Below are 18886 nucleotides of genomic sequence, written 5' to 3'. Positions count from 1 at the left end.
TAGCTAGCATTTTGTTGTGAGTCCCACTGAAACCAAATAGGCAAACGGGCATTTCAATATATATTCAGGTTTCCTGAATATATTGAAACGGGCATTTCAATATATATTCATTTGAATGCTCATCTAATTGGGGCCAGAAATTCCTTACAACAAGAATATTCTAAAGCAGCTTCCAAGGGCACTAGGGGGGAGAGGTGGTGAGTATGCCTGGAAAACAGGAACTGTCTGAGATATGGTACTGCAGCAGCTGCCAGCTCAATCAAACCATACTTTTAAAAAGTCATCTTCAAAAATTGGTACTCACCTGCTTACTTGCCCGTCCCCACAATAGGAAGAGCCATGGATGTGGAACAGAGGTGGGGAGGCTTCACTTATAGCAGCTCCTGCTACAGCCTGCACTTGGTACTGGTATCGTTGGCCAATTGTGACTTCCCTGGGGAAGTAAGTAGGCAGAATTATACCTTGAGACGGAAGCAAGCCATAAAAGGCATTTTTCTACATTGCACAAAGATACACACTAGGAAAAGGCAACTATGGTCCATAGACTCAAAATATCCCATATCCTCCCATGACACATTTCCATACTCCAAGGATGCCCCATTTATTATGTACCCAGATTTTTTTTTTTTTTACTTTCCTCTGTGAATATTAGTAATAGAGGTGCTATGAGAAGAATCATGGGACGTCAATCTCCAAATTTGTAAGCCAATAGCTGAGAGACAATTTTTTCAATGGAAGAGAATATATGTGGTTCAGGGTTGAACTGTGGAGTCCTTGGTGCTCTCTGAGCTTGGCTGTTTGCTTGCAGACATTTCATTACACAACTCGGTAACATCATTAGTATGAGTGAGTGCAGGTTTTGCCCCCTGTTTATATACAGTAGCTTGCCCTGCCAGTTTTGGTGGGGTTTGGGTGTGATTAGACAATATATGTATATGTAGCAGCTGGATAGCATAGAGGTTAGAGTGCCACCCTTTGATGCAGGAGACCGGGGTTTGAATCCCAGCTGGTACCCACCTTACCAGTAGGGGTCCTTGGGCAAAGCCCCCCTAATGCTTCACCTGCCTACCTCAGATATGAGACTGACATTAACAAAGACAGTCGTGCTGGCTAACAGCAGGCTCCCATCCAGACAAGGAAAGACAGTGCTGATCATGAAAGACCTCCACAAGGGAGCAGCGCCATTCAACTACCAGCCACTAACCTGCCTCTCCACAACATGGAAAGTCCTATCAGGCATCATAGCCACAAGCTACAGGACCAGTACATAAGCATAGCTCAGGTGGTCATTGGGAAGAACACCAGAGGCTCAAAACACCAATTGCTCATAAATAGAGCAGTTGCCCAAGACTCAAAGTTTAGGCAGACCAACCTGAGCACAGCCTGGACTGCCTATAAGAAGGCCTATGATTCAATGTCACACACATGGATCTGTGAAAGCCTGGCATTATACAAAGTCAGCAGGACGCTAAGGACCTTCCTCAAGAACTCAATGGGACTGTGGAGGACAATGCTGGAAGTCAACTCAAGACAGCTCGAACAAGGGCCATCAAACACGGCATATACCAAAGTGATGCACTGTCTCCGCTGCTATTCTGCATAGGCTTAAACCCCTTCAGACAGATAATCACAAGGACTGGATACGGATACAGGTTCAAGAGTGGAAACACCATCAGCCACCTCCTCTACATGGATGATATCAAGCTGTATGCTAAGAGTAATGAGACATCAACTCACTGATCCACCTGACACGGATCTACAGTGAGGACATTGGGATGTCATTCGGACTGGAGAAGTGTAGCAGAATGATAGTAAAGAGAGGGAAGGTCGTTAAGACCGATGGGGTGAAACTACCAAGGTGCTACATAGCAGACATACAGACCAGTTACAAGTATCTTGGAATCCCACAGTCATGTGGGAACCATGAGGAGGAGGCAAGGAAGACAGCAACATCCAAGTACTACCAAAGGATAAGACAGGTCCTAAAGAACCAGCTCAATGGGAAGAACAAGATCCATGCCATCAACACGTATGCCCTGCCAGTCATCAGATACCTTGCCAGTATAATGAGCTGGCCAAAGGAGGACATGGAAGCTGCCGACGTGAAGACCTGGAAGCTCCTCACAATGTACGGAAGTTTCCAGTCCTGGATGAAATCCAGAGCATCCAGGAGTACATCAGTAAGATGGCACCCAAAGATGAACTGCTGAGACAATGCCTGAGGCACAGGCAGACATGGGAAGAAGTTCAAGCAGAGGAAGTGTCATGGCAAGACACAACGCTGCATAAGATGTACCATCCACAAATAGCTGAGTTGGCTGACACTGGGAAATCCTACCAGTGGCTGGACTAAAAGTCAGCACTGAGGCACTGATCATAGCAGCATAAGAACAGGCACTAAACACCAGATCCATAGAAGCAGGAGTCTATCACACTAGGCAGGACTCAAGGTGCAGAAAGGCCTCAGAGATAGTCCAACACATAGTGGCAGAGTGTAAGATGCAGGCAGGAACAGCATACACTGAACAGCACAACCAAGTAGCTGGCATTGTGTACAGGAACATCTGCACAGTGAATCGGCTAGACCCTCCCAAGTCCAGATGCGAGATTCTACAGAAGGTCATGGAGAATAACAGGGCTAAGTTCCCGTGGGACTTCCAGATCCAGATAGACAGGTAGTTACTGGCGAATCAACCAGACATCGTGGTAATAGACAAGGATCAGAGGACAGCAGTGGTGATAGATGTAGCTGTGCCAAGTGACAGCACCATCAGGAAGGAGTATGAGAAGCTGGAGAAGTACCAGGGCCTGAAGGAGGAACTAGAGAGGATGTGGAAAGTAAAGGCCAAAGTGGTCCTAGTGGGGGCAGAAGCATTCGGGGCTGTGACTCCTAAGCTGGGAGAATGGCTCCAACAGATCCCAGGAACAACATCATAGCTCTCTGTCCAGAAGAGTGCAGTGCTAGGAACAGCTCAGATACTGCACAGAACCCTCAAACTCCCAGGCCTCTGGTAGAGGGCCCGAGACTGAGGAAGACACAGACCACCCATAGGGGTGAGAGGGAATTTGGTATATACTGTATTGTAACAGGGAAGGCTTCTGACTTACAATCCACCAGCTCCCAGAAAAGCTGTGGCTACTCAGAATTGAACTTTCCATGCAAGAAGCACAGAGGCACCTAATAAATTGGTGCCTAAATTTTGTGTTTCTGCAATATTCCAAGAAGAAAATAGTTTACTGGTTGAGAATTTCAGAAGATATCCTTATTCCTGGAAAAGTCTTGTAATGATTTCTAGGAGGGAGACAGAGCATGGCTTGCTCCTTAATGAAAAAGGCGGTGAGATTTGTCTTTTACAATGTGAGCACAGAATTGCTGTGAAAAAGCATCCCATCCAGATCCAATGGCCCAATATATGCTTTTCTGTGCAGCATACTAGCAGGTTCCAGTGTAGGTAATTACAGTTTTAACAGGTCCTAGTTGCACCCCATCCTGGCTAGGAGGAACCTTTCAATTTCAACAGTCAGAAGTCACTTCAAATCCTAACATTCAGCTGGACCCTAAATGAGATCTTGCCTTCAGGGCATTCCAACTGGGAATCAAGACCTGCTAGCCAGAATACCGTTTTAGAAGCTTTACCAATCAAGCTAAATGAGGAAAAACATACAGGAGATCCTACATCTACAATAAAACCCGGTCCAACCATGTTGCTTTGGCAATGCATATCTTCATCCAGGAAAATACATCTTCTGTAGTATGAAAGAAGAGATCTTTTCCTTATTGAAGCAGTCTGGATACTTCTAACTGAAGATCTGAAGTCTTGTTCTTTTAGGCCTTTATGTCTTTTGGTTATTGTCTTGTCCTGGCATGTTAACACATGCTATTCCCAGGTAGCAGTTTGCACATCAGAAAAACCAACCAGAGTTCATAGAAACTGGTGATATGTGATGATTCTTCATACAATCTCACTTGTGCTGTTTAGCCTTGCCAAGGGGTTTCTCAATCCAAAGGATTAGCAACTGCAGTGAATGTCATAGGCAACTGACTGTTAACAAACAGAGAATAATGTCTACTGTATCAAGTAATAATAAATTCCTTGCAAGTGAAAAGCCTGTTTAGATGTGATACTTTCTAAAACAGAATAGAAAACACTGCTGGGATTTCACATGACACTTCAAAATATTCCATTTAAACCATCACGAATCCCAGTATCCAGGCAAGATTCATTGTTTTCTGGTTTGAACAAGAAATAATTAAAGGGGAAACTACTGCTTTGGAATTTATCACTGGAAAGGGAGGAACAATTTCCTTCAGTGTGCAATGGCAATTTCCAGAGATATGCTGCTGTGTCAGATTGAGGAAGCTTTTCTGTAAATTGACCAGGAATCCTTATGGAGCATAAGTCAGCTAGTAATGTGAAATGAAACTAATCTTCAGTGGTATAATCATATATTATATAACAAAATGCACCATTCTGTTGGATTTAAATAACAAGAAAAAAATTATGTCAAGAAGTATACGTGCAAATTTCATGAGGCAAAATTCCTTTGGTTATAGTTTAAGCATAACAATGTATGCTTAAAATATCAAAATTATTGTACATAAAGACCAGAGATCTCAAAATTGAGTTTCTTGTAAAATGAATTATGTAAAAAATGTAAAATATCTATATAAACTTGTAAAGTTGAATAAAAGAAAATGAAAATCATTCTCAAAACTTTATTTTATTGAACAATGTAAAAGAAATTGAATGTGCCAATATGAAAATTATAAAAATTCTTATTCTAGGGTATATGTTCTTGTGTACTAGGCAAGCTATAATTAAATCATAATTCTTTCATTCATTGAGTATTCCCTTTTTGCTTCCTTTTATGATCTGTAAAACCCAAAGCATGATACTACTGAATGCTTTCAAGGACTTAACAGTTTGTTCTTTCTCATGTATAAAAAGAAGAGCTGTAGCTTTTCATCCACCAGTGGGAATGTGGCTACTGGCAGAGAGCAGTTTCTGCAAGAAAGAAGATTATAATGCAGCATTAAATGTTCACTTAGATGTGATAAATTTTATCCATTTCAATTTGGTAAATTGATTCCAGGAGGTCTGAAATTGCAAAGAGAGAGCTTTTAGGGACAACATCCTTGCACATTTCTTAGAGACAAAAAAAACACATTGATCTACTTTATCTCCATAACAATTTACTTGGGAGGGATATCTCATTTATCCTCTAGAAAAAAAGAAAATGCAATCAACAATTCTACGAAATTGACTTTTGAAGTTAATTGCATGGATTCTAAACTGGACTTAGCCAAAAAGTTAAGGCATGAACGGTTTTCTGATATCTGAGATCATGAACTCCTCTGAGTTCATCTCAGTCTTTGGAAGAACAATTCCAGAAACCATGTTAGCCACAGGAACATAGAGGTCACAACTTTGGTTTTTTTGGTTCTCTTTTTGAGAGGGGGACCTTCCAAATTACTTGAGTGTGATTTGGTGTCTGACCTGGTAACCAGGTCAGGAAAAGTCAGGATCGTTTCTAGGTTAAGAATAAATCACAAGGGAGGATGCCTGAATAATTTTATTTTTACTAACATAACTAACTTGATCCATACCTTTCAGATAAATGTTATCTGATATGTTTCAATAAGTGATTGAAACATAACTATCTTTTGCACTTTCAAAATGTTCTCAGTTCTGAGAGCAAAAAACACACATTTGTGTTGAAACATTATTTTGGGAGAAAATAGGTATGCGTTAAATATGTGTTTAAATGCAGATTTTTCATTCTCATTATCAGTACTGCCACAGCAAGAGCTGTGACAATGGTAGTAAAGAAGCAGGTTGTTGTCTCTTGTCCTACCGGCAGTCCTATCCCATGTCAATCTACCAACTTACCTGCTGCTTTTAATGTGCATCCCAGCCCTTATTACCTTTGCCCCAGTGGCAAAGCGGCACTTCCAATCTGCCCTACATCATGGCTCCCGAGAGCTGCTAAGAGTCTTCAGAATCTGAAGATTATTTAGGATGGACGGGCTGTTTCTTTACCCATTTGTCACTTCCTCCAACCACCTAACGTACCACCAGCTTAACTGAATTATAAGATTCCAGGTTAAGAATCAACTTTTCATTTTCAAATTTCCAAAGTTCAGGGGAGGAGAAAAAAAGCTCTTTCATGGGCACGCTAAATCTGAACTACTGCTGTTCATGCTCTACTAGAAACACTGATAACGTGTTCCAAAAGTTATCGGACCTTATCTCCATGCAGGAATGCAGTGCAGGAGCAGCTGGGAGCTGGGATAGTTCATCTCATAGCATGGGAATCTCTCTGCAGGTACCCCCAGAGTGGTAAGACCTGAAATGCTATTGACAAATGAGCAAGCTAACTACTGCTCTGCACGGATCCTCAATGGATGACAAGTAGTCGGTAGTCACGAAAATAGTGGAAACACGCAGCTCAACCTTGTTTTCTGGGATAAATGCAGCCAAGCAGCAGCCAACCAATTTGCAATTAACTGAAAAACTGGGTAAAAGCACAGCTATTAGACAGATGGACACAGACCAAGTTTGCGCCCTTCCTAAAGAAGAATATAATTTTATTATTATTTTAAAAAATCCCACAATACTTTTCCAATAGCTCAAAGTGATTCATAAACTTAGAAACACAATGAGGGATTATTTAAACTAAATTTATTTAAGGCATTGGTGTAGTGTTCTTCATTCAATACTTTCCAGAATGGCTATCAGAGTAACCAATAATAGGCAAAAAACTCAACACAATATTCATTAGAGTTGTCAAAATGCCAACCAAATCTACCCCACAAACCAAAATAAAGGGTGTGTTTTGTGAATCCTTACAAAAAAAGAAATAAAGGAGCCACATCAGTAAAGACTCTGGATTTTATCTATTAAGCTGTCAAAACAAAGCAGGGCCAGATTTGTCCAGTATCTCCAGCATATCCACTGATATACAAGTAAGTGGTTCCTTAGAAATGTTACCCCAACTATTGATGCAGGAAATTCCTACATGGGACCTAGAATCACAGAGGCAGCCAAAGCAATTAGCATAACATAGTAAAATGTGGTTCTTGATGCCTCTCAAAATCTGCAATAATTGTGTTTTCAGAGAAATCTTCAAAAGTACATATTATTTGTGTTACATTAATTGCTGTCTGTGATTCCAAGTGAGAGGATGATTTCTCTCAGTGGAAAATTCCTATAAGCTTTGCCTCCAAGTTGCTAAAGGGAAGCACTATCTGTGAATGACAGTCTTCCTTTGTAAGAGTTTGTAATCACCCACTCAAAAATGTGAAACTTAAGAAATGTAAGGATAACGTTGTTACAGTTTTTATATAAGTTCTGCTAACAATGAAGGACTGAAGAAACTGGAGACAGGAGCAGCCAACCCAACAGGTTAAAAGCAGGTTAATGGGTATGGGGTGAGTAAGCAGGAACAAGGATTTACTGGTAGCACAACTTCTCTAGCATAAAAACCTGAATGCTAATATTCTTAACATTCTGAAATTAATTTAAATGTAGTAAATATCTTAAAGTTCAAATGTTCAAGTGCTAATCAATTATCTCATTGACTCTGCTTTCATTAGACAGAACACTGGAATTATGAGCAGATTTATACATAGTAAAGTCTGACTCACCTGTTTTTTCTGATTGGGGAAGAGCTGGAGTCTTATTTAAAAAAAAAATGAAAGAAAAGAAAGAAAATGGGAAACAAAGGGGAGAGGCCCAGAATGTCTTTGCAGAAGCCTGTAGATTCCTGAACACTAATCTTTTCACTCACTTGTCAATAAACTTTCTTCCTGGCTGCATCACCATCGCTGGGGATCCATCATGGAATGGGGGGTCCCGCAGAACCCTGTACCTCACAGGTTTGCAGTTTGAACAAAGTGGACTGTGTGGTGTGGAGATCAATTGTGCAGCATCTATCTCCATCTTCTCATCAAACGTGTAAATCTTTATGCCAGACACTTTCTTGGTAAGGTTCAGTTTCACCGTGAGGGGAATGTCACAGAATGTATCCATTGGTCCAAGGTGTACAGAATCCCCATGCTCCGTCAGGATCTCAACATCGGACAGAACTTTGGAATTGGTGGAGAAATTTGTAGCCCATATCAATAAAGAGTCAGAATACACAGGATATAGGAAGTAGAGCTCCAAAATGCAACCAAGGGGCTTAAGGCAAGGAGTGGTCATGCTCACATTAAACAGATTAAATTCAGGGCTCCAGGCCTGCAAGCTGGTTTCACAGGGTTGAGTTACATCTGGAGGTCCTAGAAAGACAAAAGGAATGGAAGAGTTTCCTGGATAGCCAGTTTGGTCTAGTGGTTAAGGCACCAGGCTAGAAAGCAGGAGGCTGTGGGTTCTAGTCCTGTCTTAGGCATGAAAGCCAGCTGGGTGACTTTGGGCCAGTCACTCTCAGCCCAACTCACCTCACAGGGTTGTTGTTATGGGAAAATAGCAGGAGGAAGGAGTATTAGGTATGTTTGCTGCCTTGAGTTATTTTTAAAAATATTAAAGGTGGGATTAAAAAACTAAATAAATAAATAAGCAAGGCGATCTGGAATTTCAAAACCAGGGCCATAGGGACATGGGGAAGAAGAAATTGAGATTTGGAAATAGGATCTACCTTCCCTTAATGAGAGCCAAATTTTTAATCCACTTCAATTTCATTTCTGTTATCAATACGTAAATAAATGTGACTGGAACATAGCATTCTAACTTCTCATATAATATACTATTCCTGATAGACTTAACACTGCTGAAAAAGAATGGCAGATACAGGAATCTGAACAATTGCTAAGAGCCCCGGGGGGGGGGGGGGAGTGCGGGGGAGGATAAAGTCTTTTTTCTGAACAGGTATTTCCCCTGTCTTAAAATAATTACTTTCAAAATAATCAAATGGCTCTGCATTAATTTGTAAAAAGCTTTCCCCCACGTGAAAGGACATGAGTCTTTCAGGCTTTAGACTTATATTTTGTTCTGGACAAATACCGCATATTAAAAATGGACAGCTTTTATGTATCTGGAAGCCACACTCAACAAGAACAATATAGTAAAATAATTAATATATTATTTTTTTCCTTTTGGAAAATTTCAACTTACATACAAAATGGGTAAATTAACCATGTGGAATCTTCCTATGCTTATTTTGTGCTTGATTTATGCAGAAAAGCAGAAAATCAGGCTGCTAACAACTGAGATTTTGCTGCTGAGTTGCATGGGCAACATCTAGGGGTCACCTGGCATCCCTGAATTGAGGGCAGAGGCAGTGCCTGCCAATTGGGAGTTGCCCGTTTCCACATAGAGTCTTCTACATATAGTGTCAAAGAATGCCTAAAGCAAGAGCAAAAACACACGATCAGCACTGATGTAAAACACCACCTTCCCTGGACTATATCTTTTCAGATAGCTGACAAAAGCAGCATACACTGAATTACAGTTAGTACCAGTTCGATGACACACAGGAGAAAGAAAGAAAGAAAGAAAGAAAGAAAGAAAGAAAGAAAGAAAGAAAGAAAGAAAGAAAGAAAGAACGAAAGAAAGAAAGAGGGAGGGAGGGAGGGAGGGAGGGAGGGAGGGAGGGAAGACAACACTACACACGACACACAAAACTAATACACACAACAGAGAAAGTTGTGCATACTATTCTTCCTGACAACCGTTTTCTATGAGCAGGAAATTAGGGGATATCTGTGTATGGGTCTATGGAGTTTAACATGTAGTATCTCTAGTTGCAACCTGACATGCAGGAAAAATTCATTATACGATCACTGTGCTTGTAAGTTTCTGGGATCTGACTGAAATTCAAGGATAAAACAGTAAATGCTTCCTCAAGCCAAGCTCAGCTCCAGGTGACTTCACACATGTGTCCATGAAGTTTTTTTGGCACAGAGAGAGAAGTGATTTGCCACTGCCCCGGGATGTCTTTTCAGCTTCCCAGGCCTGAAGTTCCCTGAGGGAGGGGTGTGTGTGTCTCCCACTCAAACACTGGTGAGGCTGAGAAAATCACCAGGTGGAAAATAGGAGAAAGAGGGGAGGAAAAAGCAGTAAACATTCTCAGACACTTCTAATTTACCCTTGGCTAAATGATGCTAAAGACTATAGTAACACATACTCTTCCTCACAAAGATTTCCCCAATGAGTTACCATATAATACTTGTTCAGCAATATGTATGTAAGGCAGAATTTTCATATTGGGGGAACAGAAACTGCTTCCTGATGAGCTGCTTGTTGAGTACTGTGCTGATGTCTTTCCATTTCTATTCCGTTTCCATTATGTACATAAAAAGGATAAAGCTGGAATCATCAAAACCCATTCTCTTTTTGTGCTAGTTCATGCTAGTTACCCCCAGTATCGTTTCCTGTGACTCTGGCAAGTTCTGTCCCTTTCATTAGATAGATACTGATAATGTAGATTGTTGACATTAAGTCATCTCCCTATCTCATCTCTTGCCTGCTGTTTATGTCTCTCCCTCCTTCCCTGTTTTTGCCTGCTTTTTGTCCTGTTTTGCCACTTCACTGGATTTTTTAAAAGGTTTATTGATGTTTAATAAATAAACCTCAAGCTATATGTTTTGCCAGCTGAACTGAGTAGTATGTGTGCTTGGGTGCAAACTAAATTGTAAATTATTCACAGTAATTTTCCAACAAATCGAGAGCCAGTTTGGTCTAATGGTTAAGGCTCCAGGCTAGAAACCAGGAGACTGTGAGTTCTAGTCTTGCCGTAGGCATGAAAGTCGGCTGGGTGACTTTGGGCCAGTCCCTTTCTCTCACCCCCCCCCCCGATGTCAGGTTCAGGCAACAAGCCAGTTGGTCAATTCCTGTCACAACCAACAAATCAACTTTCGGTGATCCGAAAAGCAGACCCTGCCCATGCAGGAAAAATGCTAGAAACAAAAAAAAAAAAGTTTTTCCAACGATACAGAAGGATGGCAGAGCTTAGGACTTTTAAAAGCAAAATAGAGAAAGTATGTTAATAATAAATAAATGACTAATGTAATAGACATTAAATCCAACTATTGTTGAGCAATGAAGAAGAAATAATGCCTTCACAAGGAGAAGGAAAGTATCTTCCTTTTAGTGACTGTAAAAGGAGTTCAGTAGTAGTAGTACTGCTATTTTTATTTTGGTCATCGACCGGATAAATCAACATTTAATGATAAAATTACAACCATCCCATTGTGTTAGTAGTTTAGTTTATATACAATGAGAAATGACTAAGTCACTGGCACAAAATAAAATTGTGGTGCCAATATAGTTTAAATTGTGAGGTTAAGATTATGAAGACAAGAATAAATATGCTGAAGTATAGATTTATATAATTTGGATGTTAATAAATAAAACTGTGGAATAACCACCAAAAATAATGAGGAATAGTTAACCAAAATGTAAAATTGCTATCTCACAAACAGCTACAAGAAAAACTATATTTAATACTGATACTGTAACTATAATGGTACGGTGTAAAATAAAGTGGTATATAGAAAGGAATGCCAATGACACTAGTAAGCTGAAGAATTAATAATAAGAAGTGGAATACAAATTTATGGGCATAATTTTTATCAGTCTGATGGCTATAGATAAGAGAATTACATTAGTGCAGTCATGGGCCGTACATAATAAAATAAAGCATCTAAACGATGTCATTTGTTGCTGACCACTTATGGGCAAAGTTTACATGTAACATAATAAAATTTTGCTACACTTAGAGAAGTAAAATTATCTTGATCATCTAATAAGGAGTATAAATAAAATTTATTAGAGGGCCCCAGAAATTTAGATTAAAGAAGGGTAATCAGCTGAAGGTGAATGTCCCTGTAAAACTGGCAATAAAGGCAGATATGGGTCATAGTTTCTATGGTACCCGTGCCCAAGAGGTCGTGCCATGCTTCCAAGGGAACTATTCTGCATTTCCCTCCAAAGCTGCTATGGGGAACACACTGAAAAAGGAGGTAATAGGAAGTAGAAGCATTCTGTCTGGAATTATAACTGGCATAGTTAATCCAGGAACCAGGAACCTTGGCTGCTGTCTCTCTTCCAGGCACAGTAAAGCAGGACAGAATATTATGAAACCTCTATCTCCCCCTACCACTAAAACCTTACTGGAAACATCAAGAAATTGATGAACTGCAGGGGGCATTGGGAGGGAAGGATTGGCTGGCACAGAAAGATTCAAGCGTACTGTCTTAGACCACACTTATTATTGCTGCAAATCCATCCACCCAATTCTCCTGGCAAATGGATTTAGAGAGCAGGTCCCAGGAATGTCTTGCCCAAGCCACTGTCTCTCAATTTCCATTCTGCAATATGGGCACAACAATATGCACGTGCTTCTGGCAGACTGTAAACACTGCTGAAATAATGACTGCATTCACATATAAAACAAAGACATAGAGGTTTTTGTTTGCTTTTGATACTTAACCTTACCATGAAGGGTTAACTTTATGTGCAAGGAGTCCATTCGATGAACCACATTTTCAAAACTCTAGCTTTGCATTACAAGAGAATACAGCCAATGTAATAGTATGGATTACTTTTTTATTATTATCCTGGGAAGGCAGTTTGGGATTCTCTTGTTTTTTAACTTTTTTATAATCTTACCTTTTCTGTCCATCTTTAGGCTCCTGAAGTAACTAATATATTCAACATATGATAGGTGTACCCTTAATAACCATTAAAGAATTTTTCTCCTTCCACTGAAATTCCCTCTTTTCTCCAACACACACATATCAACTCACCTTCACAGAAGTTTAAGCAATCTGTAGACTGGGGCCAGAAAGAGCAATTTTGCTCAAAACATTATTAAATCAGTAGAAAGCTTGTGCTCTCTCTTTTAAAGGTCTATGTCATATTTAATTTACATGGAATTATATTATTTGTTGAATGATTTGCACAGTATTGTTATTTCATTCTGTTTTAGAAGGGAAAGAGAGAAAGAGAGCTTGTCTAGATCTCCTCCTCTGGATGCACTCCTCAAAGCCACAAAACAGCTGGAGACACTCAAAGACTTTGCACAGCTCCACTGAAGCCCTTCAAGTTCTTCTTGGTCTGCACAGAGAGTTTTCTGGCAGAATACACAGCAACAGCTGATGGGATACCAAGCCATATGTGATAACCCCTTTGTCATAGAAAAAAAGAGCTGGGACCTTTACCTACTGCCTCCTTTGGAGTCCAATAACCAGAAGAATCACAGATTAGAGGAGAAGAGGCCTCATGTACATACTGGCTGAAAGTTCCATCTTCAGCACAATTTCCGCAGAGGTTCCCTGACTCTCTAAAAAACAGAGAAAGAAAGGGAGAGAGGGAAGAGAAATGAATGTGTTCACTCCCTTTTAACTCAGACTTTTCCCCCAGAATTCTGCCTAACTTCCTACTTACACTTTCCTGATATCCTAATACACAAGGTATGAGCAACCTACATATGTGCCAATACTGTCTCTTATCTTTTATTTGTTGGGATGCAGGCAACTTTATGGTAATCTCTAGATTAGAGGCCTTAATTTGCATGGACTAGCATGGAGCAAAACTGGCTTTAGTGGCACTTCTGTCATATTGACCAAATATGCCAAAACTGACTTGTCATTATGATTCAGAGGGAATGCTGAATGTGGCATAGGTAGACTGGTAAGCTAATCTACTCCTTCTCAGTCTTACTAAAAAGCATTATTTGAAAGACTCAACTGACAAAAGCCACAATTAGTGGCAGAGATAAACATGAATTGGCCTATCTGGTATTGACCATGGCATCCTGAAGATTGCAGCTTGAACTATGAGAGGAATAAATGGCAAAGAGCATGAACTATGTTCTGGGTTTCCTGTGTCTTAAGTCTCATAAGCCACCCAGAGTTACTTGTGTGAGATGAGCAGCTATATAAATCAAATAAATAAACAGGAAAAAAATGAAAGAAAGAATATATTGTGTATCTGTCAATCTAAGAGAAGAGATGTAATTTGAATATAGATCTGATTGAAGTTGATCTGATCACATGAAGTGGAATTAAAGAATACGTGCAGAGTAGTCAATGTCTAGGTTTAATTATGAATGAAAGAGCTAAAATGTATATCAGAAAGTGTGAATTGGTATCATTGAGGTTGTTACTGGGGTGCATCTGAAAGTAGGAATCCTTTGTTTGTTGACAGACGAAAGTTAAGAACCAGATAACAATTCTGAGAAAAACTGTGCAACATTCTGAATGAATAAGGTTTAGAGGCGAAATTATTCTAATATATAGCATTAATAGGTATATAGGAATGACATGATAGAGTACAGAAGTACAGAAAAAAAAAATGATTGGGCCACTTAGAGACTCAAGAATAAATGAGAACTGTGATTATTTCATATCAACTTATAAAAAGAGTTTGTTTCAAGCATGTTGTTTATGTTCATATGCACACATGGTATAGAAATCGAAAATAGTGATTGATATGTTTATGATGAAGAACTGAAAGAATTAGTGGATACAAAGGTAATGTGTAATGTGCAACAGGTCAATTTTTGGTAGGGATAAAAGAGGATCTTGGGGGAAAAAAGGAACATGTAAATAAAGAAGTAGAACAGTTACAGGAAGAAAAAGTACAAGTCCTATATGAAAAAGTGTTAGATTAATCTTCCAACACAATGTATAGAAAGTGAATGTAAGGAAAACAAACGTGGAAGCTACTTGGAACAGTGTGGAAAGAATTATGTTGCAAAGTGTCACAGAAGCATGTAGAGGTATGCTAATGGGACATACGGAAAATAATAATGTTTGGTGGAATGATGAAACAAAAGAGCTGTGAATGGAAAAATGCATATAAGAGAATGATTGCTATACAAATTAGGATCAGAGAAAGAAATTGCATCAAGTCTATAAAGACAAAAAGGTAATAGTTACCAGGAGCAAGGAGAGGTTAAGAAAGAGAAAACACAGCATGATTTTGATGGAAATAAAAATTGTTTTGGAATGGGTGAAGAGTGCTAAACAAGGAGCAATGAAAATAAAAGTGATAAAATCTTTTCAGATAAAATTCCACTGAGGGAATGCTGGGAGTGCATCTTAAATCTGTTTGGGAATGATAGTGATGTATCAGAAATGGAATTGAAATGAATGCTATAAATGTTAGTGTCAAAAAAATGAGAAGGAAGTCATCAATCCTGTTACAATGTGGAAAAAATGGTAAGAGTGATCGTGCAAATGGTCTAACTGGAGAAATATTAGAATACAGATTTGGTTTGCTTATGGAATGGTAGCACAAATTGTTTAACGGACATGTGGAGACTGCATTTGTACCTGACGATTGGAAGAACATTCCCATATAGAAAGAGAAAGATAGCAAGAATGCATGTAAAAACTTCTGGGAGATTAGTTTATTAAATATGATGAGAAAGATGTCTGGAAGAATTATAACTGAATTATAACTGAAAGGATACAAGTAGCAATAATAAACAACATTTGAGAAGTGGAGTGTGATTTTATGCTGGGCAGGAGGTACGCAGTGTGGTCTTTTTGGTCTTCAGTAGTCACTGTGAAACGTACAAATCTGAAAACAAACGTTCACTGTAATTCTGTGGGTTTAGCGAAAGTACAGAATAAAATGTACTGGCAAGAATTATGGAATGTTCTGCATGAATGTGAAAGCGAAAACCTATTGCTGAGTGTGATAAAAGAGATGTTACATGATGGAAGTAAAGCACGTGTGAAAATAAATGGAATGCTTAGTGAACGGTTCAGCAATAAGCAGGGATTAAGACAAGGAAGTGTGATGTCCTCTTGGTTTTTTAATATCTTTGTGGGAAATTTATAATAAATGTTTGTGGCACCCTTAGAAGCGTGATAGGCAGGGGTGTGAATACATGTGCAGTTTTGAATGCAGTTGATGTGCTGTTGGCAGAGAACCTGAATGATCTGCAGTAAATGTTAAATACCTTACATAATCAACAATAATTTATGTTTCACTGGGAACTGGGCAGTGTAGAAGTTAAACAAATAAATAAGTAAATGTGAATGCAGTAGGAATGGGGTACTTAAGAAGTGTATGTGGCAAAACAAAAGCCTCAATGTTTTGAGATTCTCAAAAAAGCAAGAACTTCAAAAACCTGTTGAGATCTTCAAAAACAAGAGTAGGATGTTTAAAAACCAACAGGCCATCTTTTAAGTGGCACATGGAACGGTGGAAACAAGGTTGCTTTACAAGGAGAAGAACGTATGGAAAGGTGTTAATAGTGATGGTGTTGGTGTAAACTAGTGTTAGCTCTTTTTCTTTTCCTTAGTTCACACCTTTAAATTACTTGGCTCTCATCCTTCTTCTGTGCTCTGCATAATTTTGCTTACCCCAAAAGAGGTAGCATGTAGGTATATATGTACTGAGTGTGACATGGCAGGAAGGCTGAAAACCCAAACAAATTCACCCTATTTTTTTACAGAAAGGTTCCTGTTTCTCTTGCTCTGCTGCCACCTATTGCATATATCAATACATGCATATTGATCAAAGTTCAATAGGAAAGGAAATCTATGCAACCAGAGAGCTTCCCCTTTCACCCAAGCAGACACACGCACTCTCAAACTTTCAAAGCACTGAAGAAATACTCCCTGGCTTAGTTAAACCAGCAAGTAAAACGCTTGCCACTCCTTGGGCTGAAGAATGTTCAGGGGAGTTCAGACATGTTGGCTTTCTGTTCACATGTAGTCTGTGATTTACATTTTCCTTGAACATAATCCAAATGCACTAGCATAATATTACCATTTTTCCTAGAAAAACAGCCAACAAAGAACTTTAATGGCTGTTAGAAGCAAAAGCTAGTCATCAATGCTAGAACTTTATGGCTATTTATCCAGCCTTTTCATTAATTAAAACGAGGTCTGCTTCGGACTTCCGGGGAAGCAATGATGGACTGCTACGGCAGAAAGAGGAACCAGTCAATGGATCGGCTCCTCGGGACCCCTCTCCAGATTAAGGAGAGGACTTGGATCACCCATAAGTTTGCTTCATACAGAGGCTCCCCATGAAGTGATCATAGGATAGCAATCTCCGGTGGGTTTGAGAGCTCTGGGAGCTGGGGGAAAATCATCTTGCCTAAACAGCAGTTCAGTGCCTTCAAAAGGACATTGAGTTTGCCCACTTCCTCTCTTAATTATTTTAAGAAATTGCTTGTTATTGATCTTTCAGATGTTAAGAACCTTCTGAAGGGCAAGTTTCATTATGCTGGGAGAGCTTTCTTCTATCCTGGATGAAAGCAGTTTCATGCAAGTTTAAGGACTAAAAACAAAAGTTTTAATTTTTGGAAAACAGCAAAAGAGGGACTAGAATGTTGATTTTGGAAAGTTAAGGGACCAGACAGACTTAAAAGAATATTTTCTGTGGTTTGTTTAAAATTTTATAAAAGTATATACAAAGATTTTGAAATTAACTGTAAGAAATCCTCCCATGGGAAAGTTTTGTTAATTGGAAAATAAACATATGATAAGAAGGAACATTGAAGGTTGACTAGAGGGAACCAGAGAGGACTAAGGATTACAATTAAAGGAGAAGAGACCTATTAATACAATGGAGCAATATTATCTGTCTATAGAAGAAATTAAGGCTGCCTGGGAACAATGTATTCAGAAATTACTTTCAAGACTGTCTGCCACTATAAAAATGGAATAACAGAGGCTACAGAAGAGGAACACATTTTACTGGACAAAACAGAGACTGAGCCTGACTTGAATTGGATTTGAAAATGGATTTTAAAAAAATGCCAGACTACAGGAGTGATAAGAAAAAAGATAATGTGGATTTGAAAACAGATTTTAAAATGCCAGAATATAAGAGTTATATGGAAAAAGATGCCACAATGGATTTACAAATGAAACTGGCCAATGTTTTAATTACTAAAGGGGACATACAAATAATGAATCAGAAGAGTGACTTGGATAGCCTTCTTATCTTGGATTTACAAAAGGGACATGTTAAACTACTGAAGCTGTTCCTGAGAGGAAACAAAGAGAAAATGATAAGAAATCCACTTGTGGGATATTATTTGAAGGGATTAAAGATCAAGCTTTTAAAAAGTAAACAGAATGAATACAAAGTAAATTTATTTGACCAGGGTTAAAATATAGATGTTGTGGTTTCTGGTAACTATGAATGGAATTTCTTTTTGACCAGGACTGAATGGCGAGCTATAAATGGGGATAGATTTCTTTTGCTTTATTCCTCAGAGAAAGTGATAAGTTGGAATATCAGATGGATTTATTTGATTAAGGTTAAAATATATTTGTTATTATTTCTGGTGGCTCTTAATGGACTTTTGCTGAGTAGGACTGAATAAGTTTTTACAATTTGTTTATTGATAAGAGATGAGATATGGGAAGAAGAGATTTTTTTACTGAAAAACTAGAGGAGATGTTAAGTTACTGAAATTGTTTATACTTGTCTGGAGGGAGGGGGAGTCATTTTTTTTATATATCTCTTCTTATTTTTTCCCCTTTTTTCTTCTCTTTTTTCTCTCTCTCTGCACTTTTCTTTCTCTTTTCACATTTTAAATTTTTCTTTGTATTAGTCTTTTATCTTTGTAGTTGTAAACTTTAATTAGTATAAAAAAAACAAGGTCTGCTTCCTAAGTATATTATATAAATATCATTGTATTGAAATAACATATACCAAAACTGAGAGGTTGGAGCAACAGATGGTCTTTATGACTAGATTTAATAATATGTGCTAGTACTATATTAACACTTTATAGATATGTTTTTAGTTTCTTCAAATGTCACTCATTAAATCACTATTCTGTATATTCTTTTCTGATTTTATTAGCACTGTTATATTTTTGGTTGTACTTCACCATATCTTCTGGTTGTTGTATTTCACCAATAAAATATATATTTTTAAAAAAACAAGGTTTGCTTCTTTGGTTA

At 38.7% G+C, this 18886-nt stretch overlaps 1 protein-coding gene across 1 annotated transcript in view; it reads right to left on the bottom strand.

The window, feature by feature from the left end:
• PAPPA2 (pappalysin 2) overlaps nt 1-18886 on the bottom strand; it is a 153933-nt gene that overhangs the window by 72597 nt on the left and 62450 nt on the right. The window contains exons 6-8 of the mRNA XM_088153871.1: nt 13163-13284; nt 7792-8281; nt 305-433 (exon numbers count right to left, since the gene is read on the bottom strand). Of these exons, the coding sequence (XP_088009997.1) occupies nt 305-433; nt 7792-8281; nt 13163-13284 (741 nt within the window). The remainder of the gene's footprint in view (nt 1-304; nt 434-7791; nt 8282-13162; nt 13285-18886) is intronic.

This window comes from Python bivittatus, unplaced genomic scaffold (genome assembly GCF_059951505.1).
Source record: "Python bivittatus isolate LINGU-HERP-01145 unplaced genomic scaffold, Pbiv_v1 ctg000700_np1212, whole genome shotgun sequence".
NCBI classification, from domain to species: Eukaryota; Metazoa; Chordata; class Lepidosauria; order Squamata; family Pythonidae; genus Python; species Python bivittatus.
This window is presented reverse-complemented; position numbering and strand designations above follow the sequence as displayed.